Source organism: Triplophysa rosa, linkage group LG17 (genome assembly GCF_024868665.1).
Source record: "Triplophysa rosa linkage group LG17, Trosa_1v2, whole genome shotgun sequence".
Lineage (NCBI taxonomy): Eukaryota > Metazoa > Chordata > Actinopteri > Cypriniformes > Nemacheilidae > Triplophysa > Triplophysa rosa.
In genome coordinates, this window is record NC_079906.1 from 13,913,416 (window position 1) to 13,931,490 (window position 18,075).

At 44.5% G+C, this 18,075-nt stretch overlaps 2 protein-coding genes across 16 annotated transcripts; one reads left to right on the plus strand and one right to left on the minus strand.

The window, feature by feature from the left end:
• Nucleotides 1–31: 31 nt before the first annotated feature.
• ngrn (neugrin, neurite outgrowth associated) lies at nucleotides 32–1,731 on the minus strand. The gene is made up of 4 exons (XM_057356637.1): nucleotides 1,652–1,731; nucleotides 935–1,156; nucleotides 749–859; nucleotides 32–623 (listed from the first exon to the last, which is right to left on the minus strand). The coding sequence occupies exons 2-4, from the start codon at nucleotides 1,153–1,155 to the stop codon at nucleotides 32–34; spliced, it is 924 nt and encodes a 307-aa protein (XP_057212620.1). The 5' UTR covers nucleotide 1,156; nucleotides 1,652–1,731.
• Nucleotides 1,732–1,841: 110 nt separating this feature from the next.
• nfyal (nuclear transcription factor Y, alpha, like) lies at nucleotides 1,842–7,883 on the plus strand. 15 transcript variants are annotated; one of them, XM_057357184.1, is made up of 10 exons: nucleotides 1,956–2,289; nucleotides 2,590–2,680; nucleotides 3,085–3,171; nucleotides 3,919–4,065; nucleotides 4,316–4,447; nucleotides 4,608–4,707; nucleotides 4,819–5,006; nucleotides 5,514–5,687; nucleotides 5,774–5,881; nucleotides 7,013–7,883. In XM_057357184.1, exons 2-10 carry the CDS (start codon nucleotides 2,609–2,611, stop codon nucleotides 7,073–7,075), a joined length of 1,071 nt encoding a protein of 356 aa, XP_057213167.1. In that variant the 5' UTR covers nucleotides 1,956–2,289; nucleotides 2,590–2,608; the 3' UTR covers nucleotides 7,076–7,883. The 15 variants fall into 15 exon arrangements, with proteins under 15 accessions (XP_057213163.1, XP_057213173.1, XP_057213165.1 ...); XM_057357185.1 differs by having other exon boundaries at nucleotides 3,085–3,168; XM_057357186.1 differs by having other exon boundaries at nucleotides 1,958–2,289; nucleotides 4,819–4,988.
• Nucleotides 7,884–18,075: the final 10,192 nt, after the last annotated feature.

The following is an 18,075-nucleotide window of genomic DNA, read 5'->3' on the forward strand; positions in this document are numbered from 1 at the left end:
TATATATATATAACCACTGACTGGCAACCATTTAGATTCTATACAGGAAGTTGCCGTCACAATCAAAAAACTCTCGTCCTTTCTGTTCCACTAAACTGGGCTTTTCCTGCACTGTTTGGGCGAACCGCTCCAGCTCTTCTTCTGTCAAAATAACCCCATCCCACTCCTCTTCCAACTTAATATCATCACCCGCATCTGTTTCAAAAGTCTTTTGCAAAGAGTCATGCAGGTCCTGTAAATTAGATGTCGCTTTTTGTACAGTTGAATGTCTAGATGTTACTATGGATATAGATGGGATGTTGCCACCAGAGGGCATCAGTCCTGTCTCATCCTTTAATGGAAGCGCTCTGTTGCTTAGTGTTGCCAGGGCACCTGTGTTTCCTGGGGAGAGCATAGCTGGTGTTGTTCTGTCAGTCAGTGGTAACCTGGACTGTTCTGGTTTGCCATCCCTGAGAGACAGCTGGCCAGTAGTGGGCAACACTTTTGAGTCTTGGTTAAGTTTCCGCTCTGGGGTTGGTGTGAACTTCCCGCGAAGAACTCGGGAGATGACGTCAGAGTTTACAGAGAAAGCCTCTGCTAATCTCTGCAGAGTCCATTCCTCTGGGGATTCCTGCTTTAAATATCTGTTCAAAAAGACATGTGACTTTGGAAAATACGCATCATTAAATATGTAAAATATTTACTACTTTTTTGGAAAAGATGCATCATTAAATATGTAAAATATTTACTACTTATGTGACAATGATACCTTATCTGCTCAATGGCATCCCAGCTAAGTCTTCTCTCGGGTGCTCCAGGTTTATTCATTTGCCTCTTCATTTTGTGGAATTTGGCTGCTTTATGCCGTCTCCTCTCTTCACTGCACATGAAATAACATTAATGCGTGAAGACCGTCACAGAAGCATTACTTTTGTGTTTCTGTACAGGGACTCACCTAATAATAGAAGTCAGCTTGGCTTCGACTACATCCATGTCATGGTCATCCTCAAACATGTCTTCATATTGTTTCTGTTTTGGATGCGAATCAGAACGCCTTTGAGACATCCACTCATATGCTTTTCGGCTGGCATGGCGACAAATCTGGCAGGCAGCAGGTCCTGGGAGACTTGCCAGTTTGCTGGCCAGCAAGTGGCCCATTCTCCAGGGTGTGACCATTCTGTACAGTGAGAATAAAAACAGTGATATTTGATTTAAGACAAAGACTGCTACATTTACAGGCTCCTGAATTCTTGGAAAGGTTCAAATACACACTGAGGTCACAAATCAAGGAAAATAACATTTGTGACATTTTAACTCATTTGTATCAGGTAAAATGTCTTTTTTACATATTTGGTTATGATGTCTTCAAAGCAAAATCATTTTCTTTTGTTTATTTTTAATCAAGTGTAATAAAATGTGTGAAATAAAAAACACTTTGAAATAGAAACATTTTCAATTGTGGTTTCATACATTTGGCCCTTGCTTGTCAATATTCATGTAATAAATGAATGTCCTCTAAAAAAACAAAACAAAGCTTTTGCTCAAGATGCCATGTAAGAACATGAAACTCCTTAGAATGACACCACAACAAAACACTTTTCGAAGCTCTAAAACAGTATAAAACAACAACATAATATTCAAAAATTAATTCACGCATGTTATAAACACTCACATGTGTTTCTCGCTCGATCTTTCACGCCGGTGACATTAAACAGGAAGTGCTGTATTTTACCACGCATGTGCAACCCCGCCTCCACCTTGAAAGAGTCCTTCGCCTTCTTCCGGCTCAGATCGTTTTTATTCGGAAAAACTCGGGCGTGTTCGCCGATCACATGCTTCAAGCCTGCCCCCTTTCTTCTCTGTGTGGCTCATTTTGCGCCATTTTGTCCGCAACACTGTGTTGATTGGGTTTTTGAGATCTGTAGTGGAGCCAATCAGAAGGGTACCGGACAACGGAGAAACGGTAAAGGGTTGCGCTTGCTCTGAGGGAAACGGTAGCTGACAACACGGATTGGTTTGTCAGTGACCAACCAAATGACTAATTCCGCAAAATACAGAAATCAAATCGGTTAATACAACAGGGGGGCAGCGATAAGTAGACCTGTGCGAGAGTGATGTAGCCGACAGCGAAAACAAAGACATACCTGCCAGTGTTTGTGAAATAATGGCTGTGAAGTTACTTGTTTCAGTAGGAGCAGGTTTAATTTGACACGCATGTATTTTATTTGCCAAGGTTTCACTCAGCTTGGAGGAAAATTGTTTGCCAAACCACACGGACTCGTTGACTGTGACACGCGGCCATATAATTTTGTAAATGCAAAATATGATATCTGCTAAATAATGTAACGATAGAGCCCTGATGCCTGGTGTGAATTTGCGGTTCAAATATCAGCTGTGCAGTTTGTAGTAACGTTATTACATTTGCCTAATGCTCAATGTAAGCTTTGCTAGCACTTGCAGTAAACACGCACTCGGCCTCAAGCCCAATACGGGAACCTTTGTGTGTGCAATGGTTGTCCTTGGATTTTTATTGTATAAATATCCACTAGGTGTGTTTGTACTTAATAGACAGTTTGTTAAAATTACTCATTGAAAAACGTTATTTTTCAGATTAGGTGAGGAGGGAAAGATGGAGCAGTATACTACAACCAGTGGGGACCAAATTGTGGTGCAGGCTGCTAATGGGCAGCTCCAACAACAGGTAAGATGTGATTCACAGTAAACAGGTTTGTGGTTAGTCAGTGATATACTGTCAAACAAGACCATGCATGTGTTTAGTATTTCCTTGGATTTTACTAATTTGATTTAACTTGTACTGTAGGCAGATCTTTAAGGAATAAGGGGGAGAGTACATCTGAGTCAATGTTATTTGATGCTACCTACAGAGTCTGCTGTTGAAAGGCACCAAGATCAATGTTGCAACATATTTGCAATGCATATAACTTGATTTTCGCCTATATACTTAATTTTCGAACAACATCGCATTAGACAAAAATACAAGCCTGCTCGATTTCATGCTCAAAAATGACAGAATATCACTTTGCAGTCTGGAAAACAGGGTTTAAGTAAACGTATGTGCAAGTTGTGATGTGAAATTATCCACAGGCTCAGGGTACCATAACAGCAGTACAGCTGCAGACAGAAGCACCCGTCGCTACGGCAACGGGCCAGCAAGTACAGACTCTCCAGGTAGTTGTGTGAACTCTTACTCTGACCCGAAGACTCATCGTGTTGCATTGTCAGACGTGAGCTCATCCAGCATGCCTTGCATTTACTTTTAACACATTGTGATCAAAATCAGCCAGTGACCTTCCGTGATGTCGACCATTGTCCGTGTTGCCGTGGTACCAATGCATCTGGTCAGGACACATTTTAAAAAGGAATTTGTGTCTGGAAAAGAATTTCAGGAGTGGATCTTGGAAAATTCACACTCTTGTGTTTGTCTGCAGTGTGTGCTGCATGATGTAACCACTGTACAGTATGTGTAACAACCAGATACAGTTGTCTGGGACGCTTCTGGAAAGTCATCATCACTCACAGGATGTTATGTGTCTCTGCTTGGATGTCGTGCTATATGGATTTGGATGGACTGCATGGTTGTCTGAATATTATCTCTCCTCGCTAAACATGTTTGTGTACCAATCCAAACATGTGAAAATGCAGCTACCTCATTACTGTCATTAGTACCTGTCCAGAGCTTTTACTGAAAAAATAAGGGCCTTTTAGATCATGTTTTTCACTTATCTAATAATCAAAGCAATGGTAATGTGGTCTTAGATAAAATCTTGATCAATGGTGGCATAAGTTCTGCACAACACATAACTAAAATGTGTCCCATTTATTGCTTCAAAACAGCATGCACTGGTCTAAGATTCTGCTCTCCACACCCTCATTAGACCTTTTGGCCCCCACATTAACTCTGTCTGTGTGTATGCTCAGGTGCAGGGCCAACCCTTGATGGTGCAGGTGAGTGGCGGGCAGTTGATTACATCCACAGGTCAGCCCATCATGGTGCAGGCCATGTCTGGTGCTCAAGGGCAGACCATCATGCAGATGCCAGTTTCTGGAGCTCAGGGCCTTCAACAGGTAAGAGAACCCCCAATATGGGATGTAATTGTGTAAGTCTTTGCACATTCTGTTTGTTTATTAGCGCATTTTTTCTTTTTATCCTTAAGGATCTAAATGGCCAAGTGGTTCATAACTGTATTATGATTAGTTTAGTGACTTGTTTTGTGAATATGTTTCTTTAGAGGACATTTTTATGTTTATTATTGCAAATGTGATTCATATCTGTTGGTGTGGTTCATGATTCTGTATGTTGTATGTGTATATGTAGATCCAGTTGGTTCAGCCGGGTCAGATTCAGTTGCAGGGAGGTCAAACTCTTCAGCTTCAGGGTCAGCAAGGTCAGGCTCAACAATTCATCATACAGCAGCCTCAGGCAGCCATCACTGCGGGCCAGAACCAGGTCTCACACACCTTTCACTACTCTCTGATCTATAAACGTACTTGTTTATTATGCATATTTTATCATACGTGTCATACTCAAAGTGTGTGCAACCTGTACAAGACCGCATTGCTTAAAAAAGCATGATGTACTGATTATAAATGTGTTCTGTGTTTTACAGGGGCAGATTACATTACAGGGACAGCAGGTTGCCCAGACAGCCGATGGACAGACTATTGTATACCAGCCTGTGAATGCTGATGGCACAGTTCTGCAGCAGGGTATTAAAATCTGCTTCATATCAGATATACTTTACCATATTTACTTTAATCTACGAAAACCAGCATCATCAGGACTGTCACTTGAATTTATGGTCTCTGGAACATTAACAGTTTTTACTTCCTCAGGCATGATCACCATCCCAGCAGGCAGTCTGGCTGGAACTCAGATCGTCCAGGCAGCGGGCGGCACTAACACTGTCACAACCAACAGCGGTCAGGGAACAGTGACCGTTACCCTGCCAGTATCTGGCAACATGGTGAACGCTGGGGGAATGGTCATGGTAAGACCTTCTGATGAGGTACCTAACCAAGCTCAAGAGTTTCCTTCATTAACTGTTACAGGTGTGGGGATTGCATGCTTGCTTATGGGACTCGCCTTTTCAGCCTACTGAAAATGTATTTAATATGTTTAGTAATGTCTTTAACTTCCTAGTGTCTTCCAAGAATTTGATGATTTATTCAGAGGCACGTTGAAACGGCTGACTTCCCTCTGCTTTGTGTTAATCTTTAGCACAGATTACAGTGTAAGGGTGATATATATCAGCCATCTCATCACAAATGATCCACTCAGCTGTTCTGTGGGTGTCCTTTTCTCACGCACATAGCGTGTCACCATGATTTCAACATTTCCTGCACGTATTACATTAGCTGATGCATGATCGAGTAATAAATAAATATATGGGTGCTTACCTACAATTGATAATTAATTGAATGAAGTTTTTTCATTAGCAAATACATGTTTTATACATTGTTTTAAAATGGATGACTGAGTTAATTGTTAACTCTTCTTGTACCCGCTCTGCCAGATGATGCCAGGCGGTGGTGCTGTGCCCGCTATACAACGAATCCCTCTGCCAGGGGCCGAGATGCTTGAAGAGGAGCCGCTTTATGTTAATGCCAAGCAATACCACCGCATCCTAAAGAGACGCCAGGCCAGAGCCAAGCTGGAGGCAGAGGGCAAAATCCCTAAAGAACGAAGGGTGAGTTATTGTTTATCTCCTGAATATCACAATATTGATTCGAATCATTCCTGATAACCAGACTGATTCCCCGCTGTCTCCTGCAGAAATACCTTCACGAGTCACGTCACAAGCACGCCATGCAGAGAAAGCGCGGCGATGGGGGGCGGTTCTTCTCACCTAAAGAGAAAGAAGAAATGGCCTTGGCCATGCAGGTGAGAGAGCAGGGCTATGTCAAGCAAGAAGACCTCCACAATGCCACTGAACTCATGAGCTCGCATTGGCTTACCGAGCACACCCCGTCCCTCGCATAGACACTCATCTCTGCCCTCATTGAACTCCTTCCTGCTATGATTCACTGTTGGTGTCTGCTCTCGCATGCTAATTTTTGCTTGGCTGCTTTACTCTGGCTTGTTGGCGTCTTGAGTCGGTGTGTTGTCTCATTGCTAAAGCATTGTTCTAAGTGAAATATTTATGCCAACAGACTCAAAGTCTCAGGCCTGCTGTGGTCTGTGTAAATGATGTGGTGTCTGTTTTTAATTCTGCAGTATTTAACAAAAACAAGAGAAGATCTTGCTCATCTCAGTCTTTCAGAATGAAATGTTCTTTAACATCTAATATTATTACGAACTGTATAGACCACAGCAGGTGGAACAAATCATTGTCACAATGTCAGTACCATTTTTGTATGAAATCACTGAAAATATTAAAATGAATTCAAGGGACAAGAAGTTCAAAAAATGTTTTATTTTGTTGTCCTTTATGATGTCCTTCAAAAAAATTTTTTATTGAGAATACCTGTCTGTTGCTTTTTAGTTTGCTGGATGAATGCTTGTACTGTCCTTTGCCTTGCTTTTTGTACGCATGCAGTTACTGTTTTTGGTTCATGCCTGTCACACATTGTGATTTTTATGGAGAGTTAAATATTCTGATTAAAACCATAAATATGTAGCGACTGACTTCCAAAGTTTGGAACCAAATTAAACTGCTTTACTGTGGATCTTTTATTTGTGCATGTTATTTTTGTTTATCAGATCTTACCACCTTTTTATTAAACATTTGGGAGTTATTTATAGATGATTTTCTCATCTGGTAATGTTAAATAAGTGTGTAGATCAAAGTCTGAATGGCAAAATGAGACTGGTAAATATAAACTTTTTTTACCTTTAACTTATTACTAGTTATTCAGTGGCATGCCATAAATCAACGTCTCAAGTGCAGAGTAGACGGGTATGAAATACTTGTTTGGGAAATGTGTTATAGAGATGCTGAGTGAAGCATATCTGAAATCATGAGTGAGGCTAATGATTGATCACTCTTTCATTCCTTCCCTAATTTTTCTGCAGGAACAGCAAGAGCAGAACCAGGTGGGAGACGAAACTGTGGCTCAGATGATCCGAGTCTCATAGCAGTGAAGTGAATCTGAAGGCCTAAAAATGACACCTGTGTGAAACAACATCCAGCCTCCAACTCAATACTAACAGACATACTCCTAATTCATGTTTGTCAAGACTGTTTCACCTTTCTCATGTCTTCCACTATAAAGGAGGGGGCTGTTTGTTTTCTCTTCCAGGTCTAATGTTTCTCTAATATTGAGAGCCATTACTGCTTGTGCAAAGCATAATGAATTTAGCTCGCAGTTTTAAAACCTATTAACTGTTAAAGCAGAAATTGTCCCGCAGAGAGGAGTCCATGCACGTCTAAGTGCTAGCCAATGAATCATTTAGTGATGTGTCTCAAAGGTGGGAATAGAATGAACAAACGGGTACAGTTTGTCAATGAATTGCATGAAAACTGGGGTAATATAGTTTTTTTCAAGTTTGTTGTTTCAAGTCAGTGGTATAACCACACATGTGAGAAACTAGTGTATTGCACAAGTGCATGGTAGTGTAAAGTGTCTTTTACATGTTTGACATGGGAAAATGAAGGTTGGGGAAACAAAGCAAAAGGGGCAACATTTTTTGTATATCAGCACTCATCGCCTAGGAAACTCTGGACGTCCTTGTCTCCTTGGCTTTTGTACACTTTTCACTCTTGAATTATTTTTTACATTAGTGGTTTGATGCCAGAACTATAATTTGTTATTTGAAGTGAATTGAGAATTGGTGGCTGTTCCTAGTATGGATTTATGGCTCATGTGCTTATGGGAACTGTTTGTTAATAATTGTTTGAGTTTTGTCTTGTGACATGAATTTTCATTAAATTGTGTGAAGTGCATTTAATTTGGATGAACTATCCCTTTAAGCAGGTCAGCGTTGCGTATTTTGTTTAAATAAATGTGGGGCATGTTCAAGCTCAAACCGGTGCGCAACGTTTTGCTACGGTTTCCGTGTTGAACGACACGGTTCCTGGAAACGGTTTGCAACGGTGTGCAACAAGGTTTGAGATGCGTTTTCTCTTGTTTGGTGGGCGTGTCAAGAATGTCGGCCCAATCAGCAGCAACATGCATATAATCCACGCGGTATTAAAGAGACAACTCGCACTATGGGTCCAGGTAAAGTCGTTTAAATGTGTCCGCTGCAGCTCGGTATACGCAACAATTGAAGATATTATAAGATATGTATTTTGCAGTATTAAACACGTATTTATTCCGATTTCATCAGGCTCTAAAAATTCTTCAAAAATAACACAAAGAATGGCCTTCTCCTGCCATAGTTCAACTCTTGCGTCATCACAACAGGGTGTTCAACCGCACCACCGTTTCCGTTAAAAAAACGTTTTGCAACGTTTTGTCGGGGCTGAACGCAGCCGTGTTAAACTTAGATTAAATAAAGGTTGTTCACCTTCTTAGTGTATTTTAAAATTATATTTAATCTGTATGAAATGCAACATACATGATTTCCAAACCACGTTTTTGCATAACAGCTCAAATGGTTAAAACGTCCTAGAAAGGGCTCTGTAGCATGCCTACACGCAGTGGTGTAGTCTACGTGATACGCAGGTATCAAGCATTTCCGTATACCCACTTAAAAAAGCGCGATGATACGTAACAACATCTTATTGTGTCAGGAAAGTGAGACGCACTAACTGGCACTAACCGGTAGATATGAAACGCAAGCAAAAACTACACTATTTCAGTGTTTTCGTAAGCCTGCCCCTGAAGCTACTGGAGCTTCGGGTAACGCTGCCTGCAGCTGCAGCAGGTGTTACAGAAAATGAGCCCGACGAGGCTGAGAGGCTCATGCGACGCTATACGTGGGGTCCCCATCCCTCGCGATAGTGTCCCGGGGTCGCAATTGCGTACACTGTTCGCCGGTGTATTATACTTTCTGCTGATAACTTTTAAACCACTGCGTAGTCTTTAATAAAACGAGCATATTTGTTATCATTAACATAACTGTAAGGGGATTATTGGCATATTAAATTGTATCTAACTAGCCCAGGTAGTTTGTGTGGTGAATCAATACATGAGGGAGAAAAAGAGATAAGGTATACTACAATGTTCATAATTGTTTTAGATGATAAGAAATTAGAACTCCTGGCCAGCCAGGCTAGAGACACTGCTGCCAGCAATCTATACGTACAACGGGTGCTTGATAAAACTGCACAAATGTTCATTGTTAATTATTATAGTTAACTATCAATGTCAATAATAGACGAGGCGGAATCCAGCTTCTTATTCGCAGCTTCTTATTGACGCTATCCGCTCCGCTCCACCTTAAAAGTCGCGACGCTTCCGTGGTTCCGGTTTCTTATTCACGCTCAGTTTAGGGACTCACTTATTAGCGTTTCTTTTTTTTTTGCTGTTGTGTGTAGAAAAGAATAATCAACAGTATCTAAATATTAATAACGCTGTGCGTGTGTGTGTGAGGGACATGTTTTTATATCCCGGTGGGGGTGGGGACCTAAACCTGAATACACACCAACACATGGGGACTCGTGTCACCATGGGGACCAAAATTGAGGTCCCCATGGGCAAAAAAGCTAATAAATTGTACAGAACAATATTTTTTAAAAATGTAAAAACTTTTCTATGTTCTTTAGGTTTAGGGGTTGGGTTAGGGGATAAAATATACATTTTGTACAGTATAGAAAACATTACGCCTATGGACTGTCCCCGGAGTAAACCAGACGTGTGTGTGTGTGTGTGTGCGTGTGTGTGTGTGTGTGTGTGTGTGTGTGTGTGTGCGCGCGCTCTGCTGACTGCCTGGCAGAGCTGAATGCCCCTTGAGATGATAGTGGACTTCATGAAGAACCCTCATATCACTCCCTTCTTTCTCAATATCAATGGCAGAATTGTTTAAATTATGTTTATGTTTGTAAAATGCACAGTATGAACCGTTTTAATATGCAGTACTAACTATGCATATCTGTAATTAACCTGTCCTCTTACATCTTATGTATTATGCTATGCATTCATGTTTTAATCTTTTTCTTTCTATTTCCTGTGTTTGTGCGTGTGCACAGTTGGTAAATAAAGCTCATTCTGATTCTGATGCATAGTTATTATAATTGTACAACTATATAACGACAGAACAACATTTCAGTGTACCATTCAATGCATTAGTTATTGATTACATATAGTGCTCTTGGCTAATTACATGCCGATGTAAAGACATGTTGACATTTCTACTGTAGCTTTTTAAGTCCATGAAGTTGGCATTTGTGACAAGACATATAAATGTTGAAATATTGGACCATTGGCGCAGCTTTATCTCAGCTGGCTTTGATGGTGCGTTGAAAGTGTCACTGCAGAGTTATACCAATTATTATTGCCTATCACCATGCAAAATACAGAAGACAGGGCAAAAGAACTCGTGAAATATCATTATGATACATAGTGCATCAAAATGCAGTGTCATCAGTTTGCCTAAAAGAATACAGAACGTTACGTGCGGTTTTACGTACTATTCAAACGTGGTATGGAGCAGGTGTACATTTATTTCGTACCAACGAACATTTTCATGAATCCGAAAATGTATCCATTCTGCTCGTGTTTCATGAATGAGGCCCATTGTCCACCTAATTAATAATTATGACCTAATGTACAGTTAAGTTCAAATGTCTGTACATGTAGACATCATTAGGATTGTTGTCAAATGTGTTCCCCTCTACTAGCGTTAATTATAAACCCAAAGTACATTTGTGTGTCACTGTTTTTTCCTACCTCTACCACACTCCTTTCTGTTTCTCCTAGGCCTACCATAGCATCCTTCCGCTGGTACTGGAAGACCAGGGGTCTCTGGTTGTACTGATTACAGCAACATTCTATAATAAACATTACAGCAAAAAGTTTTGACTGACTGCTCTCAGAATTGGAATACACATGAATTAAAACAAGTAATAACAATAGCACAAAAAGGAATAGAATATATAGTAAAAACTATAAATAGCAGCAGTAATAGGTGTGTTTGTGCATGGGTTTGTTTGTGTGTACCAATAGATTTTTACCTTTTAAATCTTTTAAAGTAATTTATTATATACATTTGTGAATTAAAGTATGCTGAAGTGTTGCTAGTGTGTGCTGCATGTGCATTTGTGTGTGTTGTGTAAAAGTATGTGTGTGACATTAGAAACTGGCAGCAATTGTGTCAGGGTGTGTCTCTATCAGTGTTGGGTGTAACTAGTTAAGTAATTAGTTACTGTACTTACTGTTACTAATTTAATTACTTTACCCTTGAAAAAGTAAAGTAAGGGATTACTCTTATTTTTTCTGTAATTTAATTACAGTTACTTTTGATGTAATTAAACTAAATACTTTGTATAATATACAGTATGTATGTGTATTATAATAGTGGAATTGACATCAAAATTCAGAGTCGAACTTTAAAATCTGTGCTTTAATGTATAATTCTCACATTTGTAATACTTTGGTCAGTTAATAATACTACTTTATGTAGTTTAATATTATTTATTTGAATGAATTAAAAGAGCCATTTCATGCCTATCCTTGAATGACTTAACTAATCAAGGTTGATGTAGGATATAGAAAGTAATTAGTAATAAGTAACTAAATACTTTTTGGAGAGAGTAATTTGTACAGTAATCTAATTACACTATTGAATATGTAATTAGTAACTAGTAATTAATTACTTTTTGAGAGTAACTTACCCAACACTGGTCTCTACTGTCTTCCTACCTCTATGACACTTGACTCTGCTGCAACAGCTGAGCTGTCTGCACTGGGTCTAGCAACATTCTAGTTTTGAATAGATGGACACACAATTCAGATAAGAGAGAATATAAATTAGCCAATGGTTTATAATACCTCATCTAACTATTGCATTTAAGTGTTTGTAAAAAAGCCTATGTTCCACACTAGGATTAATTACATGCATGAGTCCAATGTTTTCTTTTAATATTATGACATATTTATTCAAAGTAAAGTTCATTACAAATGTCCACAGTTCATTCTCTGTGGTTCACTTTAAATGATTCAATGATCTCTTATATTCGCTAGTGACTGAAAAGTTCAATAGTTTAAATGAATCGGTTCAAATGAGTCATTCGTGTGCGAGTCATTCGTGTGCGAAATGTGCGTTCATACTGGCGAACTCGCTGTGTACAGTATACGCTGATTCAACGATCCAATTGCACAGCTAAAGACATTACAATGATGTACGTCATGTTAATTTAAGAAATTTAAAGAAATTAAACGTACTTGGATGCAAAACAAACAGCCGTGAAACACAGGATGGCTCTTGTTCTGCATCTCTTTTTAGCGCCTCAATGTGCTGATAACGAAACAGCGCCTCCACTGTGGCGTAATGTCGCAACTGCATTTACAAATGACAGTCTGTTAAATGCAAGGCACGCAGCATTTCTTGTGAAGACTCACAACATAATTTTAGCGAGAGCCTGATGCGGCACGACATTTGACGGATTTCACAATTTCTCTATGCAGGAAAAACCCTGCATACAGCTGCACACCACTTGTTTAAAACATGTAAATTGCGGGGTCCGTCCAGTTCGCGCGCAGAGCGAGTGTGCTCTGCTCACGCTGCGCATGGGTACTGCGCATGTCAGACACCACAGAGCCGCTTCAAGCTGAACACACCCCATATCGATATTAACGATATTGTCTAATCCCGCATCGCGTTGAAAAAATATATCGATATATCTTTAAAATCGATATATCGCCCAGCCCTACCAGTACTATGGCTTTTATTCTAGGTTTTTGACGTGTACAGCTACTATATCGCAAGTAGCCTACAGCAGTCTCAGTCTGTTTAGTAAACGGTGTTAACCCTAAATTCCACCTTATCTACTGATATTTCAGCCATGCAATTCAAGCTTAACCAGTCTAACCAGCTGTGTTTTCTGTTTTCTTACCTCTACGGCACTGCTGTCCTCCAAGGTGCAGCAGCCGAATTTAAAACTTTTGAAAAGAGTTCGGTTAATTTTACGCATTTGGCAGCGTCGGCCTTAAGAGCCCTTTTTTGCTTTCTCTAACTTTTTCTGCACAGCCTTTCCCCTTTTTTAAGGTCCATTATCTAGCTTTTACTGACAATTAGCTCGTTGCACTAGGGCTGGGAGGTGCGACGATGTTATTGTAAATCGCCGATGTCTCGCAAATATGCCGATGTCTCGCAAATATGCCGATGTCGATTACAACAGACAGATACCAGACGATAATCGATAATAATGGAAAATACGCGTTATATAACATTTTCATGCGATGTAGGTTTTAGCATGAACGTTCATGTTCATATGTCCAGGCAATCAGTAACAGTGTGTCATGGCTCTGCTTCATTTAGTCATGTTTTACTTGGTCCTGTAGCAGAGTCATGACAAAGCCTTTGGTTATGTGTGGAGAGAAACATATTATTGTCCTTTTGACAATAATATACGTTCTCTCCAGTGTCTCGTCTCTGTTCCCGCCATCTCGTTTCCTTGTTATCCTTCCCTGAGTGTTTCATTACCCACACCTGCCCTGTGTCGTTATCCCTCGTTTGTGTTCCCCTACAAATACCCTCTTGTTTCTTTGTCTTGAGTTCGTGGATTACGTTGTATGTACTTTGTACCGTGCCCCTGTCTGTTGTGAGTTCATACCTTGTTGGAGTCTTGCCTTGTTTGGATGACGTGTCTTAGTTTAGTCTTGTCTTTATCTTTTTGATTAATAAGTCTAGTTGTTCTTTTCTTGTTTTACCCTTCATGGGAAGTCTTTTGGTTTCTGTTTGTTCTTAGTTTTGTTCCTGATTTATACCCCATCGTGGGTTTTTGTTTTGTGTTTTTCAAATAAATATTTCTTGTTTAACCCCTTCACCACTGCCTGCCTGCATTTGGGTTCTCCCTCTCCGAAAGTCGTGACAGATCCACGAAACACAACTACCCCATAAGGCAGCACATGGACTCAACAGCTCCCCGGTGGTCATGCACCTCCAACCCGGTGTGGTGGGAGTCAATAGCCTCCCAGTCGCACGCTGGAGGTGGCCCCTTCCCGGCTCAGCGCCATCGTCCACTGGGGACTAGCTGGAGGTCGAGGCCAGGGGGCCTCCGTCCCCGAGGTGCTGGTTTGTGCCTACCTGGTGCCGGGATGGACAACCCTCCACCTTTTCCGGAGCGGGAGGAGTGGTTTATCAGCCGTTCCCCAGTCGGCTGCAGCTTCGAGAGGACTGGTCAAAGCTCCTCTCCCAGCTGCCGTCAGGACTCCTCTCGTTCCGGTCTGTTGTCCATCCCGGAGGACTATGTTGTGGGCACCCTCACCTTGGGAACGCCCCACGCTCTCCTCCTCCCCTGCAGCCTCACCACCCGTCAGCCTTGGGGGCAAGCGGGGGAGACGAGAGTCCTGGGGGTCACCTCCGAGGAGTCCCAGCCGGAGCCAGCCGTACCCGTCACATCCTTTCTTCAGCCGACCACCAGGCGGTGGCTCGGCTGAAGAAAAAGAGGCAGCGGCGGCAGCGCGGGCCTCCGTCCCAGCCGGTGCAGCAGCCGGAGCGTCCCAGCCGGTGTCAGCAGGCGTCCGCAGGTCCAGTCGTGTCAGTCCGGTGCAGCCGGTCCAGTCCGTGTCCAGCCGGTGTCCAGTCGTGCCGAGCTCCAGCCGGTGCAGCCGGCATCCAGTCCGGTGCAGCCGGCTCCAGTCCGGTGCAGCCGCGTCCAGTCCGGTGCAGCCGGCGTCCAGTCCGGTGCAGCCGGCGTCCAGTCCGGTGCAGCCGGCGTCCAGTCTTGTGTCCAGTCCTGTGTCCAGTCATGTGTCCAGGTCCGTGTGATCCAGTCCGGTGATCCAGCCGGCGTCCAGTCCGGTGGTCCAGCCGGCGTCCAGTCCGGTGCAGCCGGCGTCAGTCCGGATCCAGCCGGCGTCAGTCCAGCCGTCCAGCCCGAGTGTCCAGCCGGCGTCCAGTCCGGTGATCCAGCCGGCGTCCAGTCCGGTGATCCAGCCGCGTCCATCCGGTGATCCAGCCGGCGTCCAGCCGGCTTCAGCCGGCGTCAAGCCCTGTCCAGCCGGCCTTCCAGCCGGCTCAAGCCCTGTCCAGCCGGCCTTCCAGCCGGCGTCAAGCCCTTCCAGCCGGCCCCTGGGAAACTGCCAGGGCCAAAGACTGTCCCCCCAGGACTCCCCCTAAGTCCCCCAGGACTCCGCGCCCTCGAGCGCAGCCGGGGACGGGACTTTTCCCCACTACCCTTTTGGACTGCCCCCTATGGGCCCTTGTTTGGCCCCCCCCCCTCCCATGTTTGTTGTTTTTATTGGCTCACCCTAGTCCTGTTATTTTTTGTCTGTCTGCCACTGATTTTGTTTTCATGTTTTGTCTGTTCATGTCACTGTCTCAGTCGTCTTGTCTCGTCCGTCTACCCCTTGGTGAGCACTGGAGGTGCTCATTTAAGGGGGGGCTTCTGTCATGGCTCTGCTTCATTTAGTCATGTTTTCCTTGGTCCTGTAGCAGAGTCATGACAAAGCCTTTGGTTATGTGTGGAGAGAAACATATTATTGTCCTTTTGACAATAATATACGTTCTCTCCAGTGTCTCGTCTCTGTTCCCGCCATCTCGTTTCCTTGTTATCCTTCCCTGAGTGTTTCATTACCCACACCTGCCCTGTGTCGTTATCCCTCGTTTGTGTTCCCCTACAAATACCCTCTTGTTTCTTTGTCTTGTGTTCGTGGATTACGTTGTATGTACTTTGTACCGTGCCCCTGTCTGTTGTGAGTTCATACCTTGTTGGAGTCTTGCCTTGTTTGGATGTCGTGTCTTAGTTTAGTCTTGTCTTTATCTTTTTGATTAATAAGTCTAGTTGTTCTTTTCTTGTTTTGCCCTTCATGGGAAGTCTTTTGGTTTCTGTTTGTTCTTAGTTTTGTTCCTGATTTATACCCCATCGTGGGTTTTTGTTTTGTGTTTTTCAAATAAATATTTCTTGTTTAACCCCTTCACCTGCTCCTGCATTTGGGTTCTTCCTCTCCGCAATCCTGACAGAACGAAGAGCCACAGCTGAACCCAGTAGGCAGCAATGGACGTCGCAGCTCCCCGGTGGCCATGCACCTCCAACCCGGTGTGGTGGGAGTCAATAGCCTCCCAGTCGCACGCTGGAGGTGGCCCCTTCCCGGCTCAGCGCCATCGTCCACTGCGGGACTACGCTCGGGAGGTCGAGGCCAGGAGGGTCTCCGTCCCCGAGGTGCTGGTTTGTGCCTACCTGGTGGCCGGGATGGACAACCCTCCACCTTTTCCGGAGCGGGGGGAGTTTGTTTATCAGCCGTTCCCCCAGTTGGTGGAGCGGCTGCAGCTTCGAGAGGAGTTGGTCCAAGGCTCCTCTCCCAGCTGCCGTCAGGACTCCTCTCTTTCCGGTCTGTTGTCCATCCCGGAGGACTATGTTGTGGGCACCCTCACCTTGGGGAACGCCCCACCATTCTCCTCCTCCCCTGCAGCCTCACCACCCGTCAGCCTTGGGGGCAAGCGGGGGAGACGAGAGTCCTGGGGGTCAACCTCCGAGGAATCCCAGCCAGAGCCAGCCGTACCCGTCACATCCTTTCTTCAGCCGACCACCAGGCGGGTGGCTCGGCTGAAGAAAAAGAGGCAGCGGCGGGCAGCGCGGGCCTCGTCCCAGCCGGTGCAGCAGCCGGCGTCCCAGCCGGTGTCCAGTCCGGACGTCCAGTCCGGTGCAGCCGGCGTCCAGTCCGGTGCAGCCGGCGTCCAGTCCGGTGCAGCCGGCGTCCAGTCCGGTGCAGCCGGCGTCCAGTCCGGTGCAGCCGGCGTCCAGTCCGGTGCAGCCGGCGTCCAGTCCGGTGCAGCCGGCGTCCAGTCCGGTGCCAGCCGGCGTCCAGTCCGGTGCAGCCGGCGTCCAGTCCGGTGCAGCCGGCGTCCAGTCCGGTGCATCTGTGTCCAGTCTGTTCCAGTCCGTGTCCAGCCGTCATCCAGTGCGTGCAGCCGGCGTCCAGTCCGGTGATCCAGCCGGCGTCCAGCCGGGTCCAGCCGGCGTCCAGCCGGTGATCCAGCCGGCGTCCAGCCCGTGATCCAGCCGGCGTCCAGCCGGGATCCAGCCGGCTCCAGCCCTGTACCGGTTCCAGCCGGCGTCAGGCCTGTCCAGCGCCGGCTGTCCAGCCGGCCTTCCAGCCGGCGTCAGGCGTCAAGCCCTGTCCAGCCGGCCTTCCAGCCGGCTCAAGCCCTGTCCAGCCGGCCCCTGGGAAACTGCCAGGGCCAAGACTGTTCCCCCAGGGCTCCCCCTAAGTTCCCCAGGACTCCGCGCCCTCGAGCGCAGCCGGGGACGGGACTTCTCCCCACCTCCCTTTTGGACTGCCCCCTATGGGCCCTTGTTTGGCCCCACCCCCCCTCCCATGTTTGTTGTTTTTATTGTGCACCCCAGTCCCTTGTTATTTTGTCTGTCTGCCACTGATTTTGTTTTCCATGTTTTGTCTGTTCATGTCCTGTCTCAGTCGGTCTTGTCTCGTCCGTCTACCCCTTGGTGAGCACCTGGAGGTGCTCATTAAAGGGGGGGCTTCTCATGGCTCTGCTTCATTTAGTCATGTTTTCCTTGGTCCTGTAGCAGAGTCATGACAAAGCCTTTGGTTATGTGTGGAGAGAAACATATTATTGTCCTTTTGACAATAATATACGTTCTCTCCAGTGTCTCGTCTCTGTTCCCGCCATCTCGTTTCCTTGTTATCCTTCCCTGAGTGTTTCATTACCCACACCTGCCCTGTGTCGTTATCCCTCGTTTGTGTTCCCCTACAAATACCCTCTTGTTTCTTTGTCTTGTGTTCGTGGATTACGTTGTATGTACTTTGTACCGTGCCCCTGTCTGTTGTGAGTTCATACCTTGTTGGAGTCTTGCCTTGTTTGGATGTCGTGTCTTAGTTTAGTCTTGTCTTTATCTTTTTGATTAATAAGTCTAGTTGTTCTTTTCTTGTTTTGCCCTTCATGGGAAGTCTTTTGGTTTCTGTTTGTTCTTAGTTTTGTTCCTGATTTATACCCCATCGTGGGTTTTTGTTTTGTGTTTTTCAAATAAATATTTCTTGTTTAACCCCTTCACCACTGCCTGCCTGCAT